Here is a 25,769-nt window from a genome sequence, read left to right on the forward strand (position 1 = left end):
TGGAAGCATAGTGCCCACCCTCCAGTTCCCTCATGGTTAACACTATTAGCTCTATTAGCACTGTTGCTGTTATAACACTGTTTGTGGAGTCACCATTAGCTGCAAGCCACCGGCTCAGCCACCCTCCATGTAGAGAACTGTGTTCAGACAACTCGTAAGCTTTCAATTTTGTATTGAGCTCATGCATGGCACTTAATCTGCCAAGGCCAAATGCCCTATCTCATGAAAGTAAAAAACAATTTGTGTATCCATCTGCCCTGTCATTCACATCCTCTCCAAATTTTAATGGGTTCTTCCTTTGCTCATGCAACACCCTTCCACCAATCAAATAAAAATCGGACGAGTGGTTTTTCCGTAATCCTGCTGACAGACAGACAAACCAAACCGAACACAAAACCTCCTCAGTGGAGCCAATAACACACAAGATAGTTGTTTACATAAGTAGTAAAGCAAAGGCACTGCATTGGCTAAGAAATCCATTTAAAAGTTTTGTAGTGTCTTTTCCAAGGAGAAGTGCTTTAAAGAAAGCTGAAAAAATGCAGTAAAGAGGAAGACAAAGCGTTGTCTTGAGTGAGAGGTGAAAAAATAGCAGAAGCGACGTGTTCCTGAAAATACGGAATTGGAGAGACTGAACGAACCACTTGTAACTGAACCAGAGAAAAATAAAAGGGAAACATGCTGCCAGTGCCTTGTGTTTATGATTCATTTGCTAATACTGTACTTAGATAAGCTGAATGTGAAGGCCATGTTTAAACCCATTAAAGGAGCAGGTTCAGTTATATCTGTGCACCACCCCTCTCTCTTCCAGACTCGTCTACAACTCGGGGCTGTTGCAGCTTGTCCAGGCAGGCAGGAAGTGTGTGTGTGTGTGTGTGTGTGTGTGTGTGTGTGTGTGTATAAGGGGGTCGTTTGTCATAAATTATCTCAAACCCCCCCCAGGAATGTTTGCCCACTTTCATTCTCACCAAAGAGGAAACATTATGCAGCAGCTGACTGTGTTTGATGTCTAAGTGGTCTCACATGAGCCTATCTGAAACATTAAATTTGCTTTTTGAGATTTCTTGTGTCTTCTGTGTCTGCAGAAAGAATTCCAAGTATCTAATCTGATAAACGGAAACACATTTTTATTGGGTCCAAGACTTTCTCACAGTTACTGAGCTGCAGCATGTGTAAAAATGAGCCAAGAGTGACACTTTGGTTTTAAATATCTGAACTGTCTCAACTGTCTAATACTAATAGAAGACAACAGAACGGTTACTTAATTGCTCCCAAGAGGCGAATAGCTGTCACATTGCTTATAAAGACGACACTTTGAAACAGATGGATTTAAAAGGGTGGCATATGCACAGACACTTGGAGACTAATGACCATATAAAAGTGACAAATAACAACAGTAGGAAGTCATCCATAAATCATTTATTAATCCTGCCCAGTGAAGTCGTAATTGATGGATTGAAAATGAGGAATTCTGCTGACTTTGTGTCCGGTGGTGTCTCTCAGAGTGTGGCGCGAGGCCAGAGATCGCATTGTGGGTTTCCCCGGGAGGTATCACGCGTGGGACGTCAACCATCAGTCCTGGCTCTACAACTCCAACTACTCCTGTGAGCTCTCCATGGTCCTGACAGGAGCAGCTTTCTTCCACAAGGTCAGATCTTTTACTCCTCATCCTCAAAAAAAAAAACATTTAGCCAAAATAATGGTCTTGCTGTCTCACAGCCATCTCATTCACTTCCCCTCTGTGTTTGTATTTCTGTAGTACTACGCCTACCTGTACTCCTACGTGATGCCCCAAGCCATCAGGGACATGGTGGACGAGTACATAAACTGCGAGGACATCGCCATGAACTTCCTGGTCTCACACATCACTCGCAAACCACCCATCAAGGTCAGTGACAGAGCACCCAGTCCACTCGTGCTCAGCTCAGCATCCGCAAGCTTTGTGTCTCCCTCAGGCCCCCGTGTATTTATATTTTTGCCCACTTAGCCTTGCCATTACTCAAACTGACATATCCAATATTCCTTACAAATGTTAAATCAAAAACACAAGATCGAATTGGTGGGTTATGCCTGATTTTTTTTTTTTTTCCCACTGGATTTTTATCGGAAGGACATTTATTACCGGAGTGCATATTTATGGCTAGACAAATAATTATAGCAATCAAGGCATGGAAGCTGTTGGAGCAGAAATGTTATTGCAGCCCTCAGTTTAAGTTCTTTTTGATTTAGTGTGGTGTTAATATTCAGGGGTGTTTCAGAGGGGAATTAAGGACGGCTTTGATGGAGTGTGTTGCATGACAGCAATTCGCTGCGAGGAATAAGCCTGGTGAATAATGAATTTGGGGCAAGTTTGAATGTGGAGTCATAAATGGTGAGGGGCTTTCTTTTAGTCCAAATAAGACAAAAACAGAAAAGAAATTGATTTTTATGCATCACTGATGACGAATTAACAAATTCAGTTTTAGGGATATCTGTCCTTTTCTTCAGCAGTTCTGTAGTCTTAAGTTTTTGTTCTTAATTGACCATTCACTAAGCCCCGTCTCCTTTTGTGCAGCACATACGCAGTTAACAAGTACATGATAATGGTGTCGGATTTGCCACTTGAATAACTGTAACTTTTTAAAGCAGTGAGTCCTTTAGACAGTGGTAGACAAAAGCAGTCTTCTCATTTCTAGTCAATGACTGTCAGCTGAAATGACATGAAATTAAGTCTCGCTACCAGATTTTAACCAGCTGTTCCTGGCGAGCTAATTAAGCTAATGTTATCTCCCTGAGTTGTTTTAAAAAGCAAACTCCAGCTGACTTTTTAATGTCTCAAGCTGACGCTGACACTTGATGGCTATAAATGTGATAACCTACTGAAAGACTGAAGCTAAAGCTGTGTGTCCCAGGATAAAAGTTAGCATCCTCACCAGTTGATGATCCATGTAGAGGATGTGGAAATAAAGAAACAGCATTGTTTTTGTATCACAGTGTAGAGCTAGTTAGACCTGGTATTATGTATTAAATTAAAATGTTGGATCAGACTGTTATTTTATTATCATATCAGGGCTTCCCCAGAAAAGTTGTTTGGCTATGTGGCCTCAACAACAATATTTTGCCTAAAACTGATGGACAAGATGCACCGGTCAAGGAGAGAAATGCAGCATATTGCCAGGGACAAATTGTGATGGATAGTTACCATTGCAGCCTTGTGTCCCAGTGGGGGTGATGAGTGAGTTAGTAAGTGGTTAAGATTAGGGTTAGTAACATCGTTTGAGCTGTTAATAAAGCCCTGAAGGGTGGGAGTGGATGAACCTGGTTAAAGAGTACCCACCCGGACGGGACGCTCTAAACGAGCGTGCCCACAAGGAGACAGGGATCATTTCATTGGTCAACAGTAAATCTGGCATTCTGTTGGTTGGGGGATTTTGACAGGGTTGTTACACAAAAAAATCCAAGTGCAGGGCAGAAATGTGAGAGCAGAAATTCCACGAGCGCACAGAAACAGTTTGAGCGCGAGGAGAAAAGCCGAAGCTCGAGCAGGAAATCTGTGTGAGCAACATGGTATCTGAGTGCGAGCACACAGTTTGAACAGAAACAGAGTAGATCCAAGTGCAAGCAGAGGCTATTTGAGTGCAAGGGCAGGGTTTTTGAACATGAAATCAATAAATAATGCTCTCAAACTGATAGACCACTCTCTTGAATAAAGATAGGGATAAAGCTCCATAGTTGCACATGCTAAAGATGGCTGCAGACGAACACTGTTTACTTTTTGCCTACACGTTTGCTCTTGTGTTTTTGATGTTTGAGAGGCTAAAATAAAGACACCATCCTCCAAACTCTGTAAATGCAGAGTATTGCTCAAATGTAGAGTCCAAAGCCTGATGGGACATCTGTGTTTAGTTACAGTTGCTATGATATGATTGGCCAGTTTAGAGCTTGGTCAGTTCCTGAAGCTCACCTTTTCCATCCTACAGCAGCATTGTGCTGAAAAGTACCTCATGCACAAATGACTGTGTCTCTGTCTGTCTTAGGTAACGTCACGTTGGACTTTCCGCTGTCCCGGCTGCCCTCAGGCCCTTTCACATGACGACTCGCATTTCCATGAACGCCACAAGTGCATCAACTTCTTCGTCAAGGTGTACGGCTACATGCCGCTGCTGTACACGCAGTTCCGCGTGGACTCTGTGCTGTTTAAGACTCGATTGCCCCATGACAAGACCAAGTGTTTCAAGTTTATCTAGCATCGGGCTGAGTGGCCCAGCAAAGAGCCAAAAGCGGCAAGGATTGAAGGACTGGAAGTGTTTAAAGAACAGCAGCTCCCTGTGCGAGCAGTGATGGAGATGGATGGATGGACTGCCAGATGAATGCACAGAAGGAAAGTTTGGAGTAAGGATTTTGCCCGAGGAGGGAGAGACGAGTTGACCTTAAAAGCTGTTGGCTTGGTGGTCTAATCCACAGCTCTACTGAAAATTTGAAGAGTGGAAGCTGAAAGGCACCACTGCCAACAAATTAAGCCTTTTCAGTGGATGTCACTCCTCCTTTTTCATGTTCTTCAATCATGCTCAATCATCAACCACTACAGATGTCATTTGCACCTCTTAATGGCCTGCTGAGGAAAGAGGACGGTTGTACACAGTGTACAGAAACTCCCCCACGATAAACTCTACCTGACAATGGAGCTATCAGTTACTGAATCATTGACAGACTGATGTCAGGCCGCCCAGCAGCTTGTTGACAGTTAAAGCTGGGAGAACAGACGTGGCAACGGCACATTGCTGCCAATGTGCTTCTTTTTTTTTTTTTTTTTTCATTTTACAGTTACAAACTGTACTTCTTGTACATGTACGTGAGAGAAGCACTGATGGAGAAGTATTTTATTGAACGGTTTTTCCTTTTTTTAAAATAATGTCGTTTAAATGTGTAAATCTCTATGTCGGATGAACATTTTCCAGAACCTCTGCCTGTGGGAGATCAGACACAGACTTGTTACTCTGAGAACGAGACAGGACCTCGACTGAAGAGTTAAACAGGTTGGCCCGATCATGTTTAGTAACGCTACGTGTTCAAGAAGGAATTCACTTCAGCAGTCACCATAATGCCTCAAAATTTGTCATGAAAACCAGCCACCATTTTGTCATTTTGTTATGCTTACAGGACTGGCCTGGCCTGTTTTTTATGCTATAGGGTGTTTACTAATGTTTGTAAAAATGGTCCGAGGTTGAAGTAGTCATGTTTAAATGTAATAATATTAACCAATCAAAGGTTACAATGTCCCTTACAGAAGTGCAACAAAGTCAAGAATCACTGCTGCCAAAATCAACAAAAAATAGGTTTGGATGTCTAATTAAGGATGTGATTATAGAGACAGTTAAATGTACTATTAGGATTATGGTAAAAAAAAAAATGTTAAAGGGAATAGCTTGACATTATAGGAAACAAACTTATTTGCTGTCATTAGGAGAGTGAGATGAGAAGATCCATACTGGAGATGCACCAGTCGATTGGCTGGTGACTGCAACTGGACGATTTTCAGATTGATCGGCCATGACCGATGACCGACTGGTCAGATGTAGCCGATCCCATGTGGATAAAATTTACATGCATGCGTGGCACGATCACTTACGTCACAAATATCAGCACAGACCATAACTGTCCGCCAGTGTAATTCACTCCCGTTTGTGCTTCACATGGCTTGAAGGTACTGTGTTAAGCTAACTAGCAAACTGATGTGTCACCCAAATCTGTAACTGTAGCAAAGTGTAGCATCGCAAAGCTAATGCCAAGTATTTCAAGTAGGTGAATGGCAGATGCTAAAACACTTAGCTTCTTAGTCCAGGAGAAATAACTCAATGAAAACACAATTATGGGAGGTTAACCCTAGTTTGCTAATTAGCAGATTAGTTTAGATAACTAGCAGACTACTCAGGTAGTTGATAACAAACTCAAAGGGTTCGCATAGAAAAGCTAATGCTGACTGTTTCATGCAAGTGAATGGAAAATGCTAAAACTAATTAGCGCCATATTCTGGGAGGTATAGTTAAATAAAAACACAGAGTTGGGTGGTCTAACCAAGTTTGCTAGTTAGTCTAGTTAGCTTTCTTCCTGAGTGGGGTCCATTTCATAGATTTGGTGGTTTATTCTATGGCCACAAAAAGTTTTAGTGCAAGTGATTAAAATGAAAACAAAATGGTGACGTTACTTGAGCGAAAATGGAGCTGTCAATTAAGCGTGATCTGATCACGCCCACACAAACCTGACAAATGCTGTTCTTGAGCTAGGTCTTCTAATAGTTCTGAACATGTATTTTCACTGATGCTTAACGAGACACTCATCCTTGATACCATATTCGCATTTTAACTACTTCAAGACAAGTTTCCAGTAGCTTTAAAGAAAAGATCTCAAACATGTTGTGTATGTCGTCAGTTTGTAGTTCTCAGAAGGAAAGAAAATCAGGATCAGCCAAAATCGGAATCGACTAAGAAAGTTGCAGTCTGTGCATCTCTAATCTATACTTCAATCACATCTGTCCAGTTAGCTTAGCATAGCATAAAGACTGGAAATGGGCAGTAACAGCTAGCCTGCCCATCAGCACCTTTGAAGCTCATTAACATCTGTGGAATCTGGTGTACAAACGACAAACTGTTTACCCTGCTCAAGTCCTTATGCTAAGATAAGCTAACTGGCTGCAGGCTACAACAGTTAGCCTCGTATTTGACAAACAGCTCGTCTCATCTTACTCTCCACCAGACAACAAAGAAACATGTTGAGCTATTCTCTTTAACATGTCGCCAGTTCTGGCTTTGAGACAGAAGTACTAAATATTTCCCGCTATTCATGTCACCCTCCTGTATAGAACTTTCTCAGCTCAGACAGAAACGTCACTTTACAGTGTCACCATATTGGTTCCACTTTGTTTTTTGTCTTTTTTTTTTTTTTTTTTACCATTGCTTTATGAATGTTTTCTTTGCCAAATAGGTACGATGTCTGCTGCTTTACAGCATAATTTGCAGGGTGCGCAGTGTGAATGGTTGCTAACGGGATGCAGTCTGGTACACCCATATCCACTCTGCATGGTACTTTAGTAGAGTCGATCCATTCGAAGCCCTTCCCATCGTGTATTATAAATACAGATCCTTTATTTGACCAGATTTAATTCCTGTAATCTGAACAAAAGGTCAACCTAAAAAGATCCCTTTAAAAAATATTGAGATAAGCTAAGGTATTTTTCCCCCAAATAAGGTTCTAAGTGTGAGGATGCTTTTATGAAACTCTCACAAGTCCACGGTTCCTGTATATTTATTGAATATATTATTAAAAAATGTTTTTTTTTTAAAACTGATAGACACATTCAATAAAATGAGAAGACAGTGTAGTTTATTATTCCTTATCTTAAAGAGGTCCCGTTAGCTTATTTCATTGCCTGGGAAAACTAGCTTGTGCCACTGAATGCTTAGGGCGGTTTTAACTGACCTTAGAGCAGCACTCAGGCAGGCAAATGTGTTTTATAGACGTCAAGACGACCTGGGTCTTAAAAAGGTCGAAATGTAACAGATGGTCATAAACGGAGCTTCTGCAACAGTCAGTGGACAGGCAGTAAAGCGTCTTTGAAGCCAAACCTACCTGCTCCAGCTGTCTGCTGCTGCTCCTCTGGCCCCTCCAGTTAAAATATAAAAATATTTGATTGGGCATGTTTAGCTAAAATGGATTAAACAAAGAGCCAGATTCTGCATTACACTGGCGCAAAATGGCTGTACAGCTAAAACAAATCCAAATTTACACTGCTGCACCAGACTTGAAAAACCAGCCTGTCTTCTCACCTCGTCACACCTGAACACTTTTATTGGAGCTCCAGGGGCTTCATAATTACCTGGCTGACTAAACCTGTCCTGGGGCGTAAATAGGGTCAGCTGGTATTCTTTCTGTAAGTCAAAGCCTCCCTCCTCAAGGGTCTGTGGCACAGCTGGTTTTCCGTGGCCCAGAGCAGGATAAATGTCCCTGGGAGGCCGCAGTCACTCTGCTAGGAGTTTTGAAACTATTTGCTCCTGGGTCTGATCCACGACTGTGGGCGAGGCTCCAGCCACCTGCAACGCTGCTTGCGCTGTGCCAGACTGATGACTGATGACAGCGTCAAACATACCATTGAAGGCCAGATTAATGGAAATAAAAACTCTCAACATTGTTAAAACATTATCTGTCTTATGGCCTCGTTCTTTTCTTCATCTTTACAAAACACATTCCTGCACTTTAACTGTTCGATAAGGTCGTAAATGAAGATGGTGAATCAGAGATATATTCAAAAATACTGTTCCACCTTTTGTGTTTATTTTCAAGTTGAAAATATTGATACCACTGTCATGTTCGTGTGGTGAGAATCAAGTTACAGCTAGGTAGCTTAGCATAGTGCTAGGTGAATGATCAAATTTTATTTTCAGTTCTGATTTTGGCTTCCAACAATTATGAAAACAAAATGAGTGAGATAAAACAATCATTCACTGTGTTTCTCAAAGATGCTCTTGTTTTGTCTGGTGTTGTAAATCCAGCACACTCCTTTATTTACGGCGGTGCTCTGTGTTGCCAACTTGTCTACATTCCCATGAGATTTAGCGACTTCTCAGACCCTATTTATGATTTTTTTTATCATGACACTTTCCCAAAGTCCTATGTTCCCCAGTACTACATTTGTGCTTTCACGGGGTGCTATGTTCCGAAGTCCTATATTCCCCAGGTCTGATGTTCCCAGGTTCCTATATTCCCAAGAACCTTTGTTCCGAAAGTCTTTACTCTCAAGGTCCTATGTTCATAAGGTCCTATATTCCCAAGGTCTTATGTCCTCAGGGTTCTAAATTCTCAAGGCCTTATGTTCCTAGGGTCATATAGTCTCAAGGTCCAATGTTCCCAGGGTCCTATATTCCCAGGGTCCTATATTCCCAAGAGCCTATTGTATGTTCCTGAGGCCCTATATTTCCACTGTCCCATGTTCCCAAGGTCTTATATTCCCAAGGTCCCATGTTCCTGGTGTCCTATATGCATAAGGTCCTATGTCCCTAAGGTCCTATATTCCCAGATTTTAGTGTTTATATTGTCCCATGTTCCCAGGGTCCTAAATTCCCAAGGCCCTATGTTTACAAGGTCCTATATTCCCAAGGTTCTATGTTCCCAGGGTCATATATTCTCAAGGCCCTATGTTCCTAAGGTCCTATATTCCCAGATTTTAATGTTTCTAAGGTCCTGTGTTCCCAAGGTCCTATATTCACAAGGTCCTATATACCCAAGAACCTGTGTTCTTAAGGCCCTATATTCCCAATGGCCTATGTTCCCAAGGTCTTATATCCCCAAGGTCCTGTGTTCCCAAGGTCTTATATCCCCAAGGTCCTGTGTTCCCAAGGTCTTATATTCCCCAGGTCCCATGTTTCTAGTATCCTATACTCATAAGGTCCTATGTCCCTAAGGTCCTATATTCCCAGATTCTAATGTCTCTAAGGTCCTATGTTCCTTACGCCCTATACTCACAAGGTCCTATGTTCCCAGTGTCCTACGTTGCTAAGGTCCTATGTTTCCAGGGTCCTTTATTTTCCAAGGTCCTATGTTCTCAATGTTTTGTGTTCCAAGGGTCTATGACGCACATGATGGGAACCTGTAAAAGATGTTCCTCAGCTCGGTAGTTGCTTAATTTGACATGTACTGGGGTTAGTTTAGGGGACTATAATCATGACTCTGAGTCATTAAATCTACTAGACACAACCTTAACGGTACATGCTCTACCCGGTGAGCTACCAGGGTGCATCAATACTCACTGTTTCTGTATGGAGAACAGCCCCATATTTCAGCCTGAAATTTAAAATAATTTCTTAACCAACAAAAAGAGAGGAAGAAAACCACAAAATGATAAAGGAGAGAATTATTTTTTAACAGTTTGGGGTTAGGAAATCAATAGTAGTCGACTGTTGTCATTTCCAAACAGGTTAAGATTAGGAAAGCGGTCTGGGGTCAGGTTAAGATATTCATTAAATATTTAGACATGAAAGGGGTCAAATTTGACCTGAACACAAAATAAGGGTTTAACAGAATTACTGACCTTGGGAGCATAGATATGCTCCTGTTTTCTGTCAGCATGCTAAACTAACCAGCTGCTGTCTGCAAACCAGCTTAACTGTAAACTCCGTTCTCACCATATAGACACGAGCGTGGCATCAGCCTTTTATTTAACACTCAGCCAGAAAAGTGTTTTTCCCAAAATGCTAAACTAATTCTTCAGTGCTTGTAAATGCTGCTAATGCACAAATAGTGCTCAGAACAAAAAGCCAGACTTCTGATAAACAGACTCCAGTGGCTCTTATTCCCTTTCCTGCAATCAAAAGCCAATTGTTTATCTGGCAGGAATGTGAGACATCTGGTTCGTATTCATCTTATAATGACTAAAACCCAACTTTGTAGAAATTTGGCCCTGCAGGAGAACTGATGGGGCGAGGTGTGGCTGCAGCACCCCAGACCCAGAGGAGGGGCTCAGATCTGACATCACTGGAACGAGAAGAAAGAAAAATACATCCCACACCCCTCAGCTTCAGCCAGCAGGGAAGAGAGGGCTTCATACTTGTGACTGAAGCTCGAGGTGTGGCTGCGAAATCTTCACTAGTCTTCTTGGGGAGATTTTCTGACTCACAGCTTTTCTTTTCTGATGAGGCTTGAAGACTGGCTTTGTTCCAGATGAGGACAGTGCAGGTACAATCATATTTCAAACACTTCTGAACAATGCTTCAATTTATTTTAGCCTTTATTTAATAATCCATTCTCCATTCTCTTGCAATCAGAAAAAAATGATTTCCCTTTCTTTTAGACTGTAATTTCATTTTACCACTCCAACTCACTTCACAGCCAACGCTGCTGTCATCGGCGCTGCCTCAGACAAACAGCCAGGTTTATTGGACTGCGCAGGCTTTTGCATATTCCTCCTCAGCGGGAAGCACCGTGTTTCTACATGAATGAACATGGCTGAGTTGTCAGAAGGCTGAATGGTGAAACAGGCTCAATCTGTATTACACAGGGAAGGAAGCTGCTCTTTGATACCAGTGGCATGCGGAGCTGTGTCCAATTCTGTAAGCGACTCAGCGAGCACAAGACAGAATTTCATTCCTCTCGTTTAAAGTGGCGTCAGATGCATAGTGTACAGAGTTATGCCAGACCACAATACAGAAAAAAAGAGCTGTCTTTGTGTTGCACAAACCCTCAGAGAGACACCCATAAATCTGGTAAACGGTTTGACTGATAATCCAAAATCATAAAAGGGGGAAACCGGTGAATGGATCTTGCATAATGTCACGTGCATGTAAACAAACTGTACAAAGCATAGCTTGTAAGCATAGTTGCAGCATGTAGTAGGCCCTTTGTAACAGTCTTCTGGTTGCCTTCTCTTTTGTCAATGGCTATGACTGATAGAGAAATGTCTGGTATGCTGGTGGCAGCTAAAGTCCAGAGAAGCCGAGTCTGGCTGGAAGGAGTCTGCCAGTGCTGGACCAAGCTCTTTGGTCCAAGATTCAGAGACAAAAAAAAAAAACATTTGGAAGTGTCTTCACATTGTCCTGTAAACAGTTAGTGTACATGCAGATTTTTGCTGTATGCAGCATTACTGGAGAAACCGTCTACTCTGGGTTAGTTCAGTAATTATAATGTCATTAATTTTCAATCTGCCGTCGCCTTCTCCTGTCAATAAAAAGACTGGAGCTGCAGTTTACATCTCCACCTCCGCCAATAAAGTCAGTCTGTCAGAGGAAAGTGGCAGATTAAAGGGCACTCATGCAGTCTCTGGCAGTGAAGACTGGGAACCCATGCCCGCCCTCACACCTGTACGCAGCACACACACACACACACACACACACACACACACCCCACACATCTCACAAGGTGCTTCCTGCTCCCCCCTCCCCAAAAAAACTGACTCTCCAGGGAATGTTGTTAATGTCAGTCTACATAAATCTCCCTCTTATGTGTCGGTGAGCGTGTGCCAGTGGCAGACCTGCTGTCCCTCCGCCTCTTTCATCTCTGTCCAGTGGGCCTGCTGCTCCTCGCCGGTGCTGTTGAGGCCCAGGGAGACCCAGCCCAGCCTCTCCCTGGGCCTCATGCTGCTCCGGCGGCAGAACACCGTCAGCACCAGAGACACCTCGGACAGCTGGAAGAGCGCCACCTGGAACAGGAACGTCTCCTTGTAGGTGGGGTTGGGCTGGCCGCGGCACACGGCCGTCTTGCACTTGGACATCTCTTTCCCCTTGGAGTCCAGCATGGTCAGCTTCACGTAGGTGTCTGGAAGGAGGTGTGGGAGAGTGGTGAGAGTGCGCCATCAAGTGGTGGGAGAGCAGTACTGCAACAAGCACAGTTTTAACTAAGTTCAAAGTTTTTAAATGTTGGAAGCAGAGTCAGTGTCTGGAAGTGAACCAGAACTTAAGACCAGTGCTGTACATTCATATTATGTGAGCTTGTTTTAAAGGGCCAGTTCCCCAAAAAAGTATATATTTTCTCAATCACTACTACTGGTATCTAACCATGAAGCTTGTTTCAGTTTTGCCCAGGTTTTTCAGATGTCTGTATCTGAGATTTTCTGCTTCGTTAAAAACGACATTTTAAAACACGTCTTTCCAAAATTATTGTCCTTGTTGCTCTAATAATCCACAGACTTCACTGTGAACAGTTTCAAAGTCCTGGAATCTGTTCACAATGAAGTCTGTGGATTATTCAGAGTTATGACGACACTAATTCTGGAAATATTATGGATTCTTGGGACATAAACACTATGTAATACTACTGCATTTGGAAAATATGAGTATTTGCTTTCTTCCATAGTTGGAAAACTATGCATTGATACTGTGAGGGGTGAGAACCAGGGGGGTGTGAGTGACATTTTGGGTGGAAATACATTATCAAATGTTTCCTTAAGGGCTCTTTCTACTGCATTCTACTGAAAGGATGCTTGTGAACTCTAAACCAATTCAGATTTATTATTCAAAAGTCAAAAGACTTCACACTGAGCTATTTGGGGCCCAAAAGGGCACAAGTGTACTTGAAAATATTTTCTTCAGTAAATTTTAAAACATTGTTCATTATCTAAGTCCATCACTTTCATCTGCTGGGGCCAGGTCATGGGGCAGCAGGCCAAGCATAGCACCCCAGGCGTCCCTCTCCCCAGCAATGCTTTTGCAGCTATCTCTGGATTACCCAGAGGCGTTCTCAGGCCAGATGGGATATGTAGTCCCTCCAGCGTGTTCTGGGTCTGCCCTGGGGCCTCCTACCAGTTGTATGTAAGACATTAAGTATTAAGACATTGCCCAGTTTTATATTCAAGGTTATAATCAATGAATAAAGTTGGAAAGTATGGTCATTTTTTTGTTTTGGCTGTCCTGTAAATTCGGTCAAATTCGGCCAGCTAGCCTAGCTCCGTCCAAAGGTGAAAAAAAATCAGTCTGTTAGCCCTTTGAAGCTCACAAATAAACATGGTATCTACTTAATATGTTTATATATTTCCTGTATTTATTTATTAATGGTACAACGGTACAAAAACGTACAGTACAGGCCAAAAGTTTGGACACACCTTCTCATTCAATGCGTTTTCTTTATTTTCATGACTATTTACATTGTAGATTCTCACTGAAGGCATCAAAACTATGAATGAACACATGTGGAGTTATGTACTTAACAAAAAAAGGTGAAATAACTGAAAACATGTTTTATATTCTAGTTTCTTCAAAATAGCCACCCTTTGCTCTGATTACTGCTTTGCACACTCTTGGCATTCTCTCCATGAGCTTCAAGAGGTAGTCACCTGAAATGGTTTCCACTTCACAGGTGTGCCTTATCAGGGTTAATTAGTGGAATTTCTTGCTTTATCAATGGGGTTGGGACCATCAGTTGTGTTGTGCAGAAGTCAGGTTAATACACAGCCGACAGCCCTATTGGACAACTGTTAAAATTCATATTATGGCAAGAACCAATCAGCTAACTAAAGAAAAACGAGTGGCCATCATTACTTTAAGAAATGAAGGTCTGTCAGTCCGGAAAATTGCAAAAACTTTAAATGTGTCCCCAAGTGGAGTCGCAAAAAACATCAAGCGCTACAACGAAACTGGCACACATGAGGACCGACCCAGGAAAGGAAGACCAAGAGTCACCTCTGCTTCTGAGGATAAGTTCATCCGAGTCACCAGCCTCAGAAATCGCAAGTTAACAGCAGCTCAGATCAGAGACCAGATGAATGCCACACAGAGTTCTAGCAGCAGACCCATCTCTAGAACAATTGTTAAGAGGAGACTGCGCCAATCAGGCCTTCATGGTCAAATAGCTGCTAGGAAACCACTGCTAAGGAGAGGCAACAAGCAGAAGAGATTTGTTTGGGCCAAGAAACACAAGGAATGGACATTAGACCAGTGGAAATCTGTGCTTTGGTCTGATGAGTCCAAATTTGAGATCTTTGGTTCCAACCGCCGTGTCTTTGTGAGACGCAGAAAAGGTGAACGGATGGATTCCACATGCCTGGTTCCCACTGTGAAGCATGGAGGAGGAGGTGTGATGGTGTGGGGGTGTTTTGCTGGTGACACTGTTGGGGATTTATTCAAAATTGAAGGCACACTGAACCAGCATGGCTACCACAGCATCCTGCAGCGACATGCCATCCCATCCGGTTTGCGTTTAGTTGGACGATCATTTATTTTTCAACAGGACAATGACCCCAAACACACCTCCAGGCTGTGTAAGGGCTATTTGACCAAGAAGGAGAGTGATGGAGTGCTGCGGCAGATGACCTGGCCTCCACAGTCACCGGACCTGAACCCAGTCGAGATGGTTTGGGGTGAGCTGGACCGCAGAGTGAAGGCAAAGGGGCCAACAAGTGCTAAACACCTCTGGGAACTCCTTCAAGACTGTTGGAAAACCATTTCAGGTGACTACCTCTTGAAGCTCATGGAGAGAATGCCAAGAGTGTGCAAAGCAGTAATCAGAGCAAAGGGTGGCTATTTTGAAGAAACTAGAATATAAAACATGTTTTCGGTTATTTCACCTTTTTTTGTTAAGTACATAACTCCACATGTGTTCATTCATAGTTTTGATGCCTTCAGTGAGAATCTACAATGTAAATAGTCATGAAAATAAAGAAAACGCATTGAATGAGAAGGTGTGTCCAAACTTTTGGCCTGTACTGTACATATAAAAATGTCAATTTAAAGTTTGAGGAGAAGAAGTGCTGAGCATTTATTGACCTACTTGTGTACATGCACATTTACATTACACCCACAGAAATAAACTTTAGAGGTGGTGGTAAGGATTTTTTTGGACAGAGTCAGGCCAGCTGTTCACCGTTTTCAGTCTTAATGCAAAACTAAACTAAGAGTCCTCAGGCTGTAGCTTCAGATTTACTGTACAGACATGTGAGCATGTCTGTGAGAAGGCAAAGAAGTGTTTTCTCCCAAAAATTCCTTTAAAGATTTCAGCACAGTTATATGTGCAAACACCAGAAATAAAACCAAACGTTTCTGTGTTGCTGGATACTGCAAGATACGAGTGATGTTGTTCTGAAATTTGGACGGACTAGCCCTTTAATTTAATGTTATATATGTAAGAAACAAATATTTGGAGGATTATATTCAAAGAGTGTGTGTTTGTTAATTTACGCACTGATCAAATTTCATCCAGGGAACCAAACGTGGCATTTTGGGTTAAAACCTTAAAATATAACTTACACATGATTGAAATATTCCTAACACTAATTACCTGAAGTAATTAAGTACTGACTCACCTCTCATGATATAAAGCTGCCCCCCGACAAAGTGTTTTATACAACAGAACAGACCGTCTGTGACACACACCACGGCACACAGAGTTGGAAAGAAGAAAGAGAGGAAATAGTTTTCAGATTGTGACACACACCAAAAGTTCAGCTTTCATGGAACTCTGATAAACTGTAATTGTTTCAGCATTATGGCTTTAATCACTGAGGTTATTAAAAAGCTGGTGCTGTTGCCAGGAAACATTTAAATGTAATGGTGCACAATTTGTTTTCGTTACACGCTGCCGGGAGTCTTGCCCATCTGTTTTGCCAAAACAATTGCTCAGTGTATCAGCACACTTCGGGGAAGCAATATTACAAGAGAGAAATTTTACCGAAAGGGAAATTTACATTGTCACTCGGCACCTCTATCAAAGCTGGCACAACAGCCAAGAATTAAATGATTTTACATGGAAGCTTTTGTACGTACTGACGGGTTTATCCGACGCTGTGGTTTTAAAGTGGCTTCCCTGGATGACCTCAGCTGATAGCTGTCCCGTGGCAGAGTTGTAGATGAGACCCAGGAGGATCTCTGGTAAGGAGGAGTCTTCAGTGGAGCGGTAGGACAGAGCTCCTGCACTGCGAGACACGCTCACCACAGAGCCACAACCCTGGGAATATCAACCACAGAGGGAGTTATCAGTAAAAGCATCAGTCGGATTTTGAACAGTATCTACATGGAGTCATAACCAATAAAAAGAAGGCATTCCAAGGCAGTCTGGCCTTCTTATAGGACCTGGATCCTCAACAGGCGGTCTGTGACCTCTAAGAGGCCCTCAGAGTTTCTGCAAGGGGCTGCCAGATTATTGTTTGATGATTTATTTATTTAATTCTGAATTAAAATATGTATGAAAAAAAACCAATAACATAAATCCAACATTTTATTAGCTACTGTAAGATAAATCAGGCCATTCATTAAAAATATGTAGATATATATTTAATTTAATCTACATTACACATTATTGGTGATAAGCTAACTGTTAAGGCCCTGACACACCAAGCTGACAGTCAGCCATTGGTCAAATTTGAGCCGTTGGTGAGCGTCTGCCACCCTCGTCAGTGCAGTGTGTCCTGCACTGTTGCCCCTCTTTGCCCCCCATTGGCTTTTTGCTTGGCCGATTCAATGTCGGCACAGCCAATCACTCTGATTGGCAGTTCAGCTCAGCGCACGAGAAGAGAAACTGAAGTGAGGTAAGTAAACAAAAAGCTAAAGCTGAGAGGGACCAAAACAAACTTGTTACATAAGGCAAGATTATTTTTCTTTAGCAGATGTTAATGTGCTAACTAGCGCCAAGACATTTTTCTGGTTCCGTCTGCTGGTGTTGAGTCATTTCCTCCCACACAAGCCCAGAACATATATGCTGGTTGACAGTTAGCAGTAGTCTTTGCAGTGTGTTCATGTGCAACTTTTTTGGCTGAGACACGGCAACGTAAGGTGACACAGCAGGGGGCCTTCCTTGCTGCTAGTTCTCTGAAGTCAGTTTGGTGTGTCTGGGTCTTTACCCATGAATCCTTGTACAATCATGTGAGTTAACTAACACTAAATCAATGTGCCGCAGCTATCCACAAGGTTAGGCTAACTAGTTAGCTAGCTGTTATGTAGGCTACTATTGAAACATAGTGGCCATTTAGCTGTGTTACTATTCCAAGTGTACGCACATTCCTGTGAGGCACAATGGATAGTTAGGTAACTTTTCAAGCAAGAGACTCTGACACATCGTCCACCTCAGAAACTACCGGCGAAAGTGCAAAGGTGAAGCTAACACACCTAGCCATGCTCCAACTGCTGTTCGCTTAGCAACTACTGGCAAGCACAACCTAGAGAAAACCTGAACCCCTCTCACTAGGGTGAGAAAAACTGAACATTATTGGGATGTTAACTCCTGGTATAACAAAACAAAGACATCTGAAGATTTCACGTTGGACTCTAGGAAATTAGGATGGTTATTTTCTTATAGTTTTATAGAATAAGAATAAATGTATTAATTGAGAAAATATAAAGATTAATTGATAATGAAAACAGCCCTTACTTGAAGCCCTAGATTAATATGCAGTTGAATGACACAGGTCTGCAGCTGATATATTCACTGTCAAACTACAGTCCCAGTGCGTCAGATAAAACTATGCACAGTGTAAGATATAAATTCACAAAGTGTTCTCACTGTAAGTTCAGAGCCCGGCTCCAGGGTGACAGGCAGAGCGATCTTGCCCTGCAGGTTGAGCTTAGTCAGGTAGAACACCTTCTCTCCCAGGACCTTCTCCTTTTTCATCCGCCTGATGCTGTACAGTCGGAAGCGCACAGCGTAGTCCCCCAGGGCCTCCTGTTCCACCCTGGAAAACTTGAATGTTTCCGTGAAGACAGGACACGGGCCCTTCTGCACGCCCGTCTTGGCCCGTTGCTTCTTGGTGGGCAGCAGGACCAGGTGGACCTGCCACGCGATGTTGCCCGTCTGTTTGAGAGCAGGGATGTCTGTTGCCGCGGTGACCGTGACAGCCAACCACTGCTCACCAGAGTCATATTCAAAAGCGACGTCCAGGGTGCCGTATTTGGCGAGTGGCTCTGGCTCGTAGGCTGTGGGGAGGCGAGGACCGGAGCCGTCCTGAAGGGAGAAAAGAATAAGAGGAAGGCTGAGTGTAAGAGAGGAGAGAATCTGAAGCAACTTCCTCCATCAACTTCCTCCTGTTCCTGGGTCAGTTAAGTTACTCATCATGGTTGGGTAGGAACAGATTACATGTACTTGGGAATACGTAATCAAACCAGATTACATTTGAAAGCATATAATTAGATCATACAAATAATGAGATTATTAAGAATTATTTGATTACATTTTGCCTTTAAAATGTGGCAAATTTAAAACTTAAAATTAAATTAAATGAATATAAATTGAAATAAAATAATAATTAATAATTTAAAAAAAATATCTGTTTAAAATAATAACCTATATTTTATGTCTCAACACAGTGAAAAAGTTGCTGTGTTTCCTGCTGCAAACATATTTTGTTCACACAGAAAATATTTCTGGCAGTAGGAAGAGATGTTAAAAAAAAAAGGGAGGAAAAATGTAAATGAGTTTCTGAATAAGTTAAGACAATAAATTAATAATCTACAAAGTAGCTTGTGCAGCAAAAGGTATTTTTAGAGCTATTAGAGAGTTTTTCACCTGTTTTTGTCATGTTTAAAATAATCACGGATTTATTTTTATATAATGATCCTCAGGAGTTATAATAATGAGATCTGGGTCAGACTGAGTATCAGGATATTCTGTAGGACCAATGTAACAACAGCACAACAATATCTGGAACAGTGCTGGTATTTTTGTCCCCTTTCAAACCAGTACAATGACTCGCCCCCCCTGTCTCGTTATAATGAGATGAGCTGAACTGTAACTGACACTGTAATCTAAGTAACACTGACAGTAAACAACTTACTGTATGTAATTACAGTAGTGGTCTCACATGAATCTTTAATTAATTGGCAGTAAGGGGGCTTTGTATATACGGTGTTTATACTATAACCTTGGTGAACAACAAGGCAGGTTTGATATAAAATATATTCATACTATAAAAAGAACTGATAGTGCTGCTTAAAGTCACAGAGGAGGGAACACAGAGTAGCTCTGCTCTGACCTCTGGTCCCAGCACAGCGGTGCTGTCACTGGGAATGTCCTCCTCGCAGCCTTTGTTGAGGTAGCTCTCAGTGTCCTGCTCCACGCTGGCCTCACTGGAGCAGCGGGGGCTGTCGCAGCGCTGTGGGGACGACCCCCTCCTGACCCCTTGCTCCAAGCGGGACCGAGAGGACACGCGCACCGCCGAGCCCTCGTCCTGATACGGTGGAGGCTGAGTCTCACTGAGGGATGACTCCTTCTTAATTCTCTGGATGCTGTTGGCTGCTCTCAGCACAGTGACACAGAGAGATGCAGAGGGAGTAATGTGATACAAGAGGAGTGTTACTGGAGACGCACTGTGCTCTGCAGAGATACACATTATGTATGCAATGTACAGTCGACCACAGAGTCAGGTTAACCTCTTAAACTGTGTCAGAGCCACAGAGGCCATCTTTTTTTTTTTTTTAACTAAAACAGCTTCACAGACTTTTATTCTAAACTCTTGTCGAGATGTAAAATTCAGTCACACAAAGATTGGCATCTTGAGTTTAAATATTTCACTCTGTAATTATCATGTGAAAAAAGATCCTACATAAATAAGTGCACACTAAAGGCAGACATTAAATGCAGTTCAAAGTTTTGAGTAACTTCTCTAATATAGTGAGACTTTACAGGAATACTTCACCCCCTAAATGATCACTTGTATATCAGTTGTTCAACCCATTCAATTCAATTTCAATTTTATTTATAAAGCCCAATATCACAAATCACAATTTGCCTCACAGGGCTTTACAGCATACGACATCCCTCTGTCCTTAAGACCCTCACAGCGGATAAGGAAAAACTCCCCAAAAAAAACCCCTTTAACGGGGGAAAAAAACGGTAGAAACCTCAGGAAGAGCAACTGAGCAATAGATGTCGTACAGAACAGATCAGCATAATAAATTAACAGTAATCCATATGACACAATGAGACAGAGAGAGAGAGAGAGAGAGAGAGAGAGAGAGAGAGAGATGCAGGTAATGACAGTAGCTTACAACAACATTAATGAAAGTAATAATATTATAGTTATAGTTCTGGCTACTGTGGTACAATATGTTGAAAGTATGTATTAATATCTGACAGTATACTTGTGTGACAATAGTCATATGTGTATAATAACAGTAGAAGTATGACTAATGACTAATGATGGCAGCAGCAGCAGGAGGCATCTGGCAGGACCACGGCAGCAGCACAACCACACACGTCACACTGTCCAGGCACCGCTGCGGTATGAGTTATTCTGAGAGACAGTGGAGCACAAAGGCTCCGGAGAAGAAGCCGAGTTAGTGACATCCAGAATGGCCGAGTTAGCAAGATGCAGTAATAGGATGAGAGTGAGAGAGAGAGAGAGAGAGAGAGAGAGAGAGAGAGGGAGCCCGGTGTATTATAGGGGGTCCTCCGGCAGACTAGGCCTAAGTCAGCCTAACTAGGGGCTGGTACAGGGCAAGCCTGAGCCAGCCCTAACTATAAGCTTTATCAAAGAGGAAAGTCTTAAGTCTAGTCTTAAATGTGGAGACGGTGTCTGCCTCCCGGACCGTAACAGGAAGATGATTCCACAGGAGAGGAGCCTGATAGCTGAAGGCTCTGGCTCCTGATCTGCTTTTGGAGACTTTAGGGACCACGAGTAACCCTGCGTTCTCAGAGCGCAGTGTTCTGGTGGGATAATATGGCACTATGAGCTCACTAAGATATGACGGAGCTTGACCATTTAGAGCTTTATAAGTTAACAGTAGGATTTTAAATTCAATTCTGGATTTTACAGGGAGCCAGTGCAGAGAAGCTAAAACAGGAGAAATATGATCTCGTTTCTTAGTTCCTGTTAGTACACGAGCTGCTGCATTCTGAATTAGCTGGAGAGTTTTTAAGGACTTACTAGAGCTACCTGATAATAGAGAGTTACAGTAATCCAGCCTTGAGGTACCAAAAGCGTGGACCAATTTTTCTGCATCTTTTCGGGTCAGGATAGGCCTAATTTTCGCAATATTACGCAGATGAAAAAATGCAGTCCGTGAGGTTTGCTTTAAATGAGAATTAAAAGACAAATCTTGATCAAATATTACTCCGAGGTTTCTTACGGTAGTGCTAGAGGCCAGAGCAATGCCATCTGGAGAAACTATGTCATCAGATAAAGAGTCTCTGAGTTGTTTGGGGCCAAGAACAATAACTTCAGTTTTGTCTGAATTTAACATCAGGAAATTGGTGCTCATCCAATTTTTTATGTCTTTAAGGCAGTTATGGAGTTTAGTTAATTGATTACTTTCTTCTGGCTTCATCGATAAATACAACTGTGTATCATCCGCATAACAATGGAAATTTATAGAGTGATTTCTAATGATGTTACCTAAAGGAAGCATATATAGAGTAAATAGGATTGGTCCAAGCACAGAACCTTGCGGAACTCCAAAACAAACTTTGGTACGTAAGGATGATTCATTACGAACGTCAACAAATTGAAAACGATCAGATAAATAAGATTTAAACCAGCTTAGTGCAGAACCTTTTAGGCCAATGAAGTGATCCAGTCTCTGCAGTAGAATTTGATGGTCAATTGTGTCAAACGCCGCACTAAGATCTAATAAAACAAGAACAGAGACGAGTCCTTTGTCTGAAGCAATCAGAAGGTCATTTGTAATTTTAACTAGAGCTGTCTCAGTGCTATGATGCACTCTAAATCCTGACTGAAATTCCTCAAATAAATTATTATCCTGGAGAAAATCACACAGCTGGTCTGCGACTACTTTCTCAAGGATCTTTGACATAAAGGGAAGATTAGATATTGGTCTATAGTTGGCTAACACCTCTGGATCCAGGGTGGGCTTTTTTAGGAGAGGTTTAATTACAGCTACCTTAAAAGACTGTGGTACATAGCCTGTTAATAGGGATATATTGATCATATCTAATATATATGAGTGTTAACTAAAGGAAAGACCTCCTTAAGTAGCCTAGTTGGGATGGGGTCTAAGAGACACGTTGATGATTTAGATGAAGAAATCACTGCGGTCAATTCTTGAAGAGAAATTGGGGAGAAGCAATCTAAATATATATTAGATTCTACAGCTGTGTTTGAGGTTAGATAGGTAGGCCTACCATCTGAGGGCAGGAGGTCATGAATTTTGCCTCTAATAGTTAGAATTTTGTCATTAAAAAAGCTCATAAAATCATTACTGCTAAGGGCTAAAGGAATACAAGGCTCAATAGAGCTTTGACTCTCAGTCAGCCTGGCTACAGTGCTGAAAAGAAACCTGGGGTTGTTCTTGTTTTCTTCTATTAATGCTGAGTAATAGTTTGCTCTGGCATTGCGGAGGCCCCTCTTATAAGTTTTGAGACTGTCTGTCCAGATTAAGCGAGATTCTTCCAGTTTGGTTAATCGCCAATTCCTTTCAAATTTTCGCGATATTTGTTTTAACCTACGGGTTTGAGAGTTATACCAAGGAGCAAACTTTCTTTGCTTTGTTAACTTCTTTTTAAGAGGAGCTACAGAGTCGAGCATTGTTCGCAGCGAGCCTACGGCGCTATCAACAAAATGATCAATTTGGGAGAGGTTAAAGTCGGCACGGGAAACCTCTGTTACTGAAGGTATTGGTATTGAATTTAACGACGAAGTAATCTTTTCCTTAAATTTTGTGACAGCACTATCTGATAAACATCTAGTATAGTAACTGTTGCTGAGTGGCGTGTAATCGAGTAAAAAGAAATCAAAAGTAATTAGATAATGATCTGATAGCAAGGGATTCTGTGGAAAGACTTTTAGGTTATCAATTTCAATTCCATACGTCAGAACTAGATTGAGGGTATGGTTAAAACAATGAGTGGGTTCATGTACACCCTGACTGAAGCCAATGGAGTCTATTAATGAGATAAACGCGGTAGCCAGGGAGTCATTATCAACGTCGACATGAATGTTAAAATCGCCTACAATAATAACTTTATCTGATTTAAGAACTAAACTGGATAAAAACTCTGAGAATTCAGATACAAATTCAGAATACGGGCCAGGAGCACGGTACACTATAACAAATAAAAGTGGCTGCGAGGTTTTCCAGGTCGGATGTAAAACACTAAGAACGAGGCTTTCAAATGAATTATAATCTAGTTTAGGTTTAGGGCTGATTAACAGACTAGAGTTAAAAATGGCTGCAACTCCCCCTCCTCCTCCTCCTCGAGGAATGTGGGTATTATTATGACTGGGAGGAGTGGACTCATTTAGACTAACATATTCATCTTGACACAGCCAGGTTTCAGTGAGACTGAGTAAATCAATATGATTATCTGATATTAATTCGTTTACTAACACTGCTTTAGACGATAGAGACCTGATATTTAACAGTCCGCATTTAATTCTCCTGTTTTGTCTTTCTGTCACAGAAGAGGTTTTAATTTTTATGAGGTTGTTATGCACAACTCCTCTTTGTTTAATTTTAGATTTAAATAATTTAGGTGGTCGGGGGACAGACAGCGTTTGTATAAAACTATGAAAACTATGGCTGGGTAACTGAACTAGAAGCTCAGAGAGGCGTTTAGGACTGCAACTCTCTGTCCTGGTCTCAACTCTGGGTTGTCAGGGATTTAAATTACTAATAAAATTTGCCAGGTTCCTAGAAATGAGAGCAGCTCCATCCAAAGTGGGGTGAATGCCGTCTCTCCTAATAAGACCAGGTTTTCCCCAGAAAGTTTGCCAATTATTAACAAAACCCACATCGTTTGCTGGACACCACCTGGACAGCCAGCGGTTAAATGATGACATGCGGCTAAACATGTCATCACTGGTCAGATTTGGGAGGGGTCCAGAGAAAACTACGGAGTCCGACATCGTTTTTGCATATTCACACACCGAGGCAATATTAATTTTAGTGACCTCCGATTGGCGTAACCGGGTGTCATTGCCGCCGACGTGAATAACAATCTTACTGAATCTACGTTTAGCTTTAGCCAGCAGTTTTAAATTTGATTCAATGTCGCCCGCTCTGGCCCCAGGGATACATTTGACTATGGCCGCTGGTGTTGCTAACTTCACGTTCCTCAGAATAGAGCTGCCAATAACCAGAGTTTTATCCTCAGCGGGTGTGTCGCTGAGTGGGGAAAAGCGGTTGGAAACGTGAACAGGCTGGTGGTGAGCCGTGGGATTCTGCTTGGAGCTGTGCTTCTGGCGAACCGTAACCCAACCTCCCGGCTGAACGGGAGTTACCGGAGGACAGTTAGCTGAGGCTAAGGCTATGCTATGTGGCTCCGCACCGGCTACAGGGGGCTGGCTAACTACCGCAGCTACTGAATGGTTTTCCATGGTGCGGAGCCGCGCTTCTAATTCACTAAGCCTCGCCTCCAACGCAGCAAATAAGCTACACTTATTACAATTACCACTGTCGCTAAAGGAGGCAGAGGCATAACTGAACATTTGGCACACCGGGCAAGAAAGAGCAGGAGAAGGAGAAGCCATGGCTAAGCTAAAGTAGCTAACAAGGCTAAGAGCGTGCAAACAACAGCTAAGAGATTAGCGAGAAAGTCGTAGAAAGAAGGAGAGCTATAAGTGCTTAAACAGAACCAGTGTGGGTTATGACTTGAAGTAGACGTTAAAGCAGCGTTAAAGCAACTGAGGTGAGAAAGCAGGCTAGCAGAATTCACCAGAGCAGTACAGAGACACTGTCACAGAAACACCGGAAATGACACCATGTATTCTAAATTTGGGAACTCACACTCCAGTGTGAATGAAGAATCTGTAAAAAGCTACTTTCCCTTCTCCCTCCCTTGTAGATCTGCCCAGGTGAGCTGCATTACCTAACGAGGTGCATCACACCTGGCATGGAGGAGGCCTCTGCTGCCTCTCAGCTTGGGATTTTTGTTGTCTTGTTTGCTTGTTTTATCTGTTAATAAATCCCATGGAATTGAGTGTTTTAAAGGTGTTTATGTGGTCATTTGGGCCAGTGTTGGAGTTTTGTTTGCCCCATAGGGCCACCTAAGGGTGGGGCGTCACGAAAGCAAACATTCTTCATGAACTTAAGTTGTAGGGGAACACGTTCTCAAAAACAGTGGAGATGCACCACTCATCTGTGTGAGACTATTTATGCGCACGTTTTTTAGATAGTTATGTTATAGAAAAATTAGTGTGTTTGGGGAGTACTGAGCATACGACTGGATAAATAAGACTTGGATTATAATGCATGAGAGTTTGCGACCAGATGGTTTATTATAGTTTTGCTGTTTTTAAACACAAACCCCTACGACTCCAGTACATCAAGAATTTCCTCCATTTTTGGATTCTCCGTTGGAGGCATGCAAGAACAATTACGTTTTCTTCACAAATTCAAGGTAACATTGGGTAAGTAATTGATATACAAATACAG

General features: G+C 42.2%; 2 protein-coding genes across 4 annotated transcripts in view; one reads left to right on the forward strand and one right to left on the reverse strand.

Annotated features, from left to right (window-relative positions):
- extl3 (exostosin-like glycosyltransferase 3) overlaps positions 1 to 8,169 on the forward strand; it is a 42,335-nt gene extending 34,166 nt beyond the window's left edge. Inside the window, exons 4-6 of the mRNA XM_033649004.2 lie at positions 1,501 to 1,645; positions 1,757 to 1,885; positions 4,014 to 8,169. Of these exons, the coding sequence (XP_033504895.1) occupies positions 1,501 to 1,645; positions 1,757 to 1,885; positions 4,014 to 4,223 (484 nt within the window). The 3' untranslated portion in view covers positions 4,224 to 8,169. The remainder of the gene's footprint in view (positions 1 to 1,500; positions 1,646 to 1,756; positions 1,886 to 4,013) is intronic.
- The window catches only part of LOC117270964 (synaptotagmin-14), a 71,733-nt gene that overhangs the window by 28,859 nt on the left and 17,105 nt on the right, over positions 1 to 25,769 (reverse strand). For 2 of the 3 annotated variants that reach the window (XM_033649007.2, XM_078173896.1), the window contains 5 exons: positions 19,412 to 19,671; positions 17,947 to 18,384; positions 16,215 to 16,395; positions 15,755 to 15,811; positions 11,993 to 12,276 (listed from right to left, as the gene is read on the reverse strand). In XM_033649007.2, coding sequence (XP_033504898.2) covers positions 11,993 to 12,276; positions 15,755 to 15,811; positions 16,215 to 16,395; positions 17,947 to 18,384; positions 19,412 to 19,671 — 1,220 coding nt within the window. Of the gene's footprint in view, positions 1 to 10,738; positions 12,277 to 15,754; positions 15,812 to 16,214; positions 16,396 to 17,946; positions 18,385 to 19,411; positions 19,672 to 25,769 lie in introns of those variants that run through there. The other variant, XM_078173897.1, reaches the window with a different exon arrangement.

Source organism: Epinephelus lanceolatus, chromosome 13 (assembly GCF_041903045.1).
Source record: "Epinephelus lanceolatus isolate andai-2023 chromosome 13, ASM4190304v1, whole genome shotgun sequence".
Taxonomy (NCBI): domain Eukaryota; kingdom Metazoa; phylum Chordata; class Actinopteri; order Perciformes; family Serranidae; genus Epinephelus; species Epinephelus lanceolatus.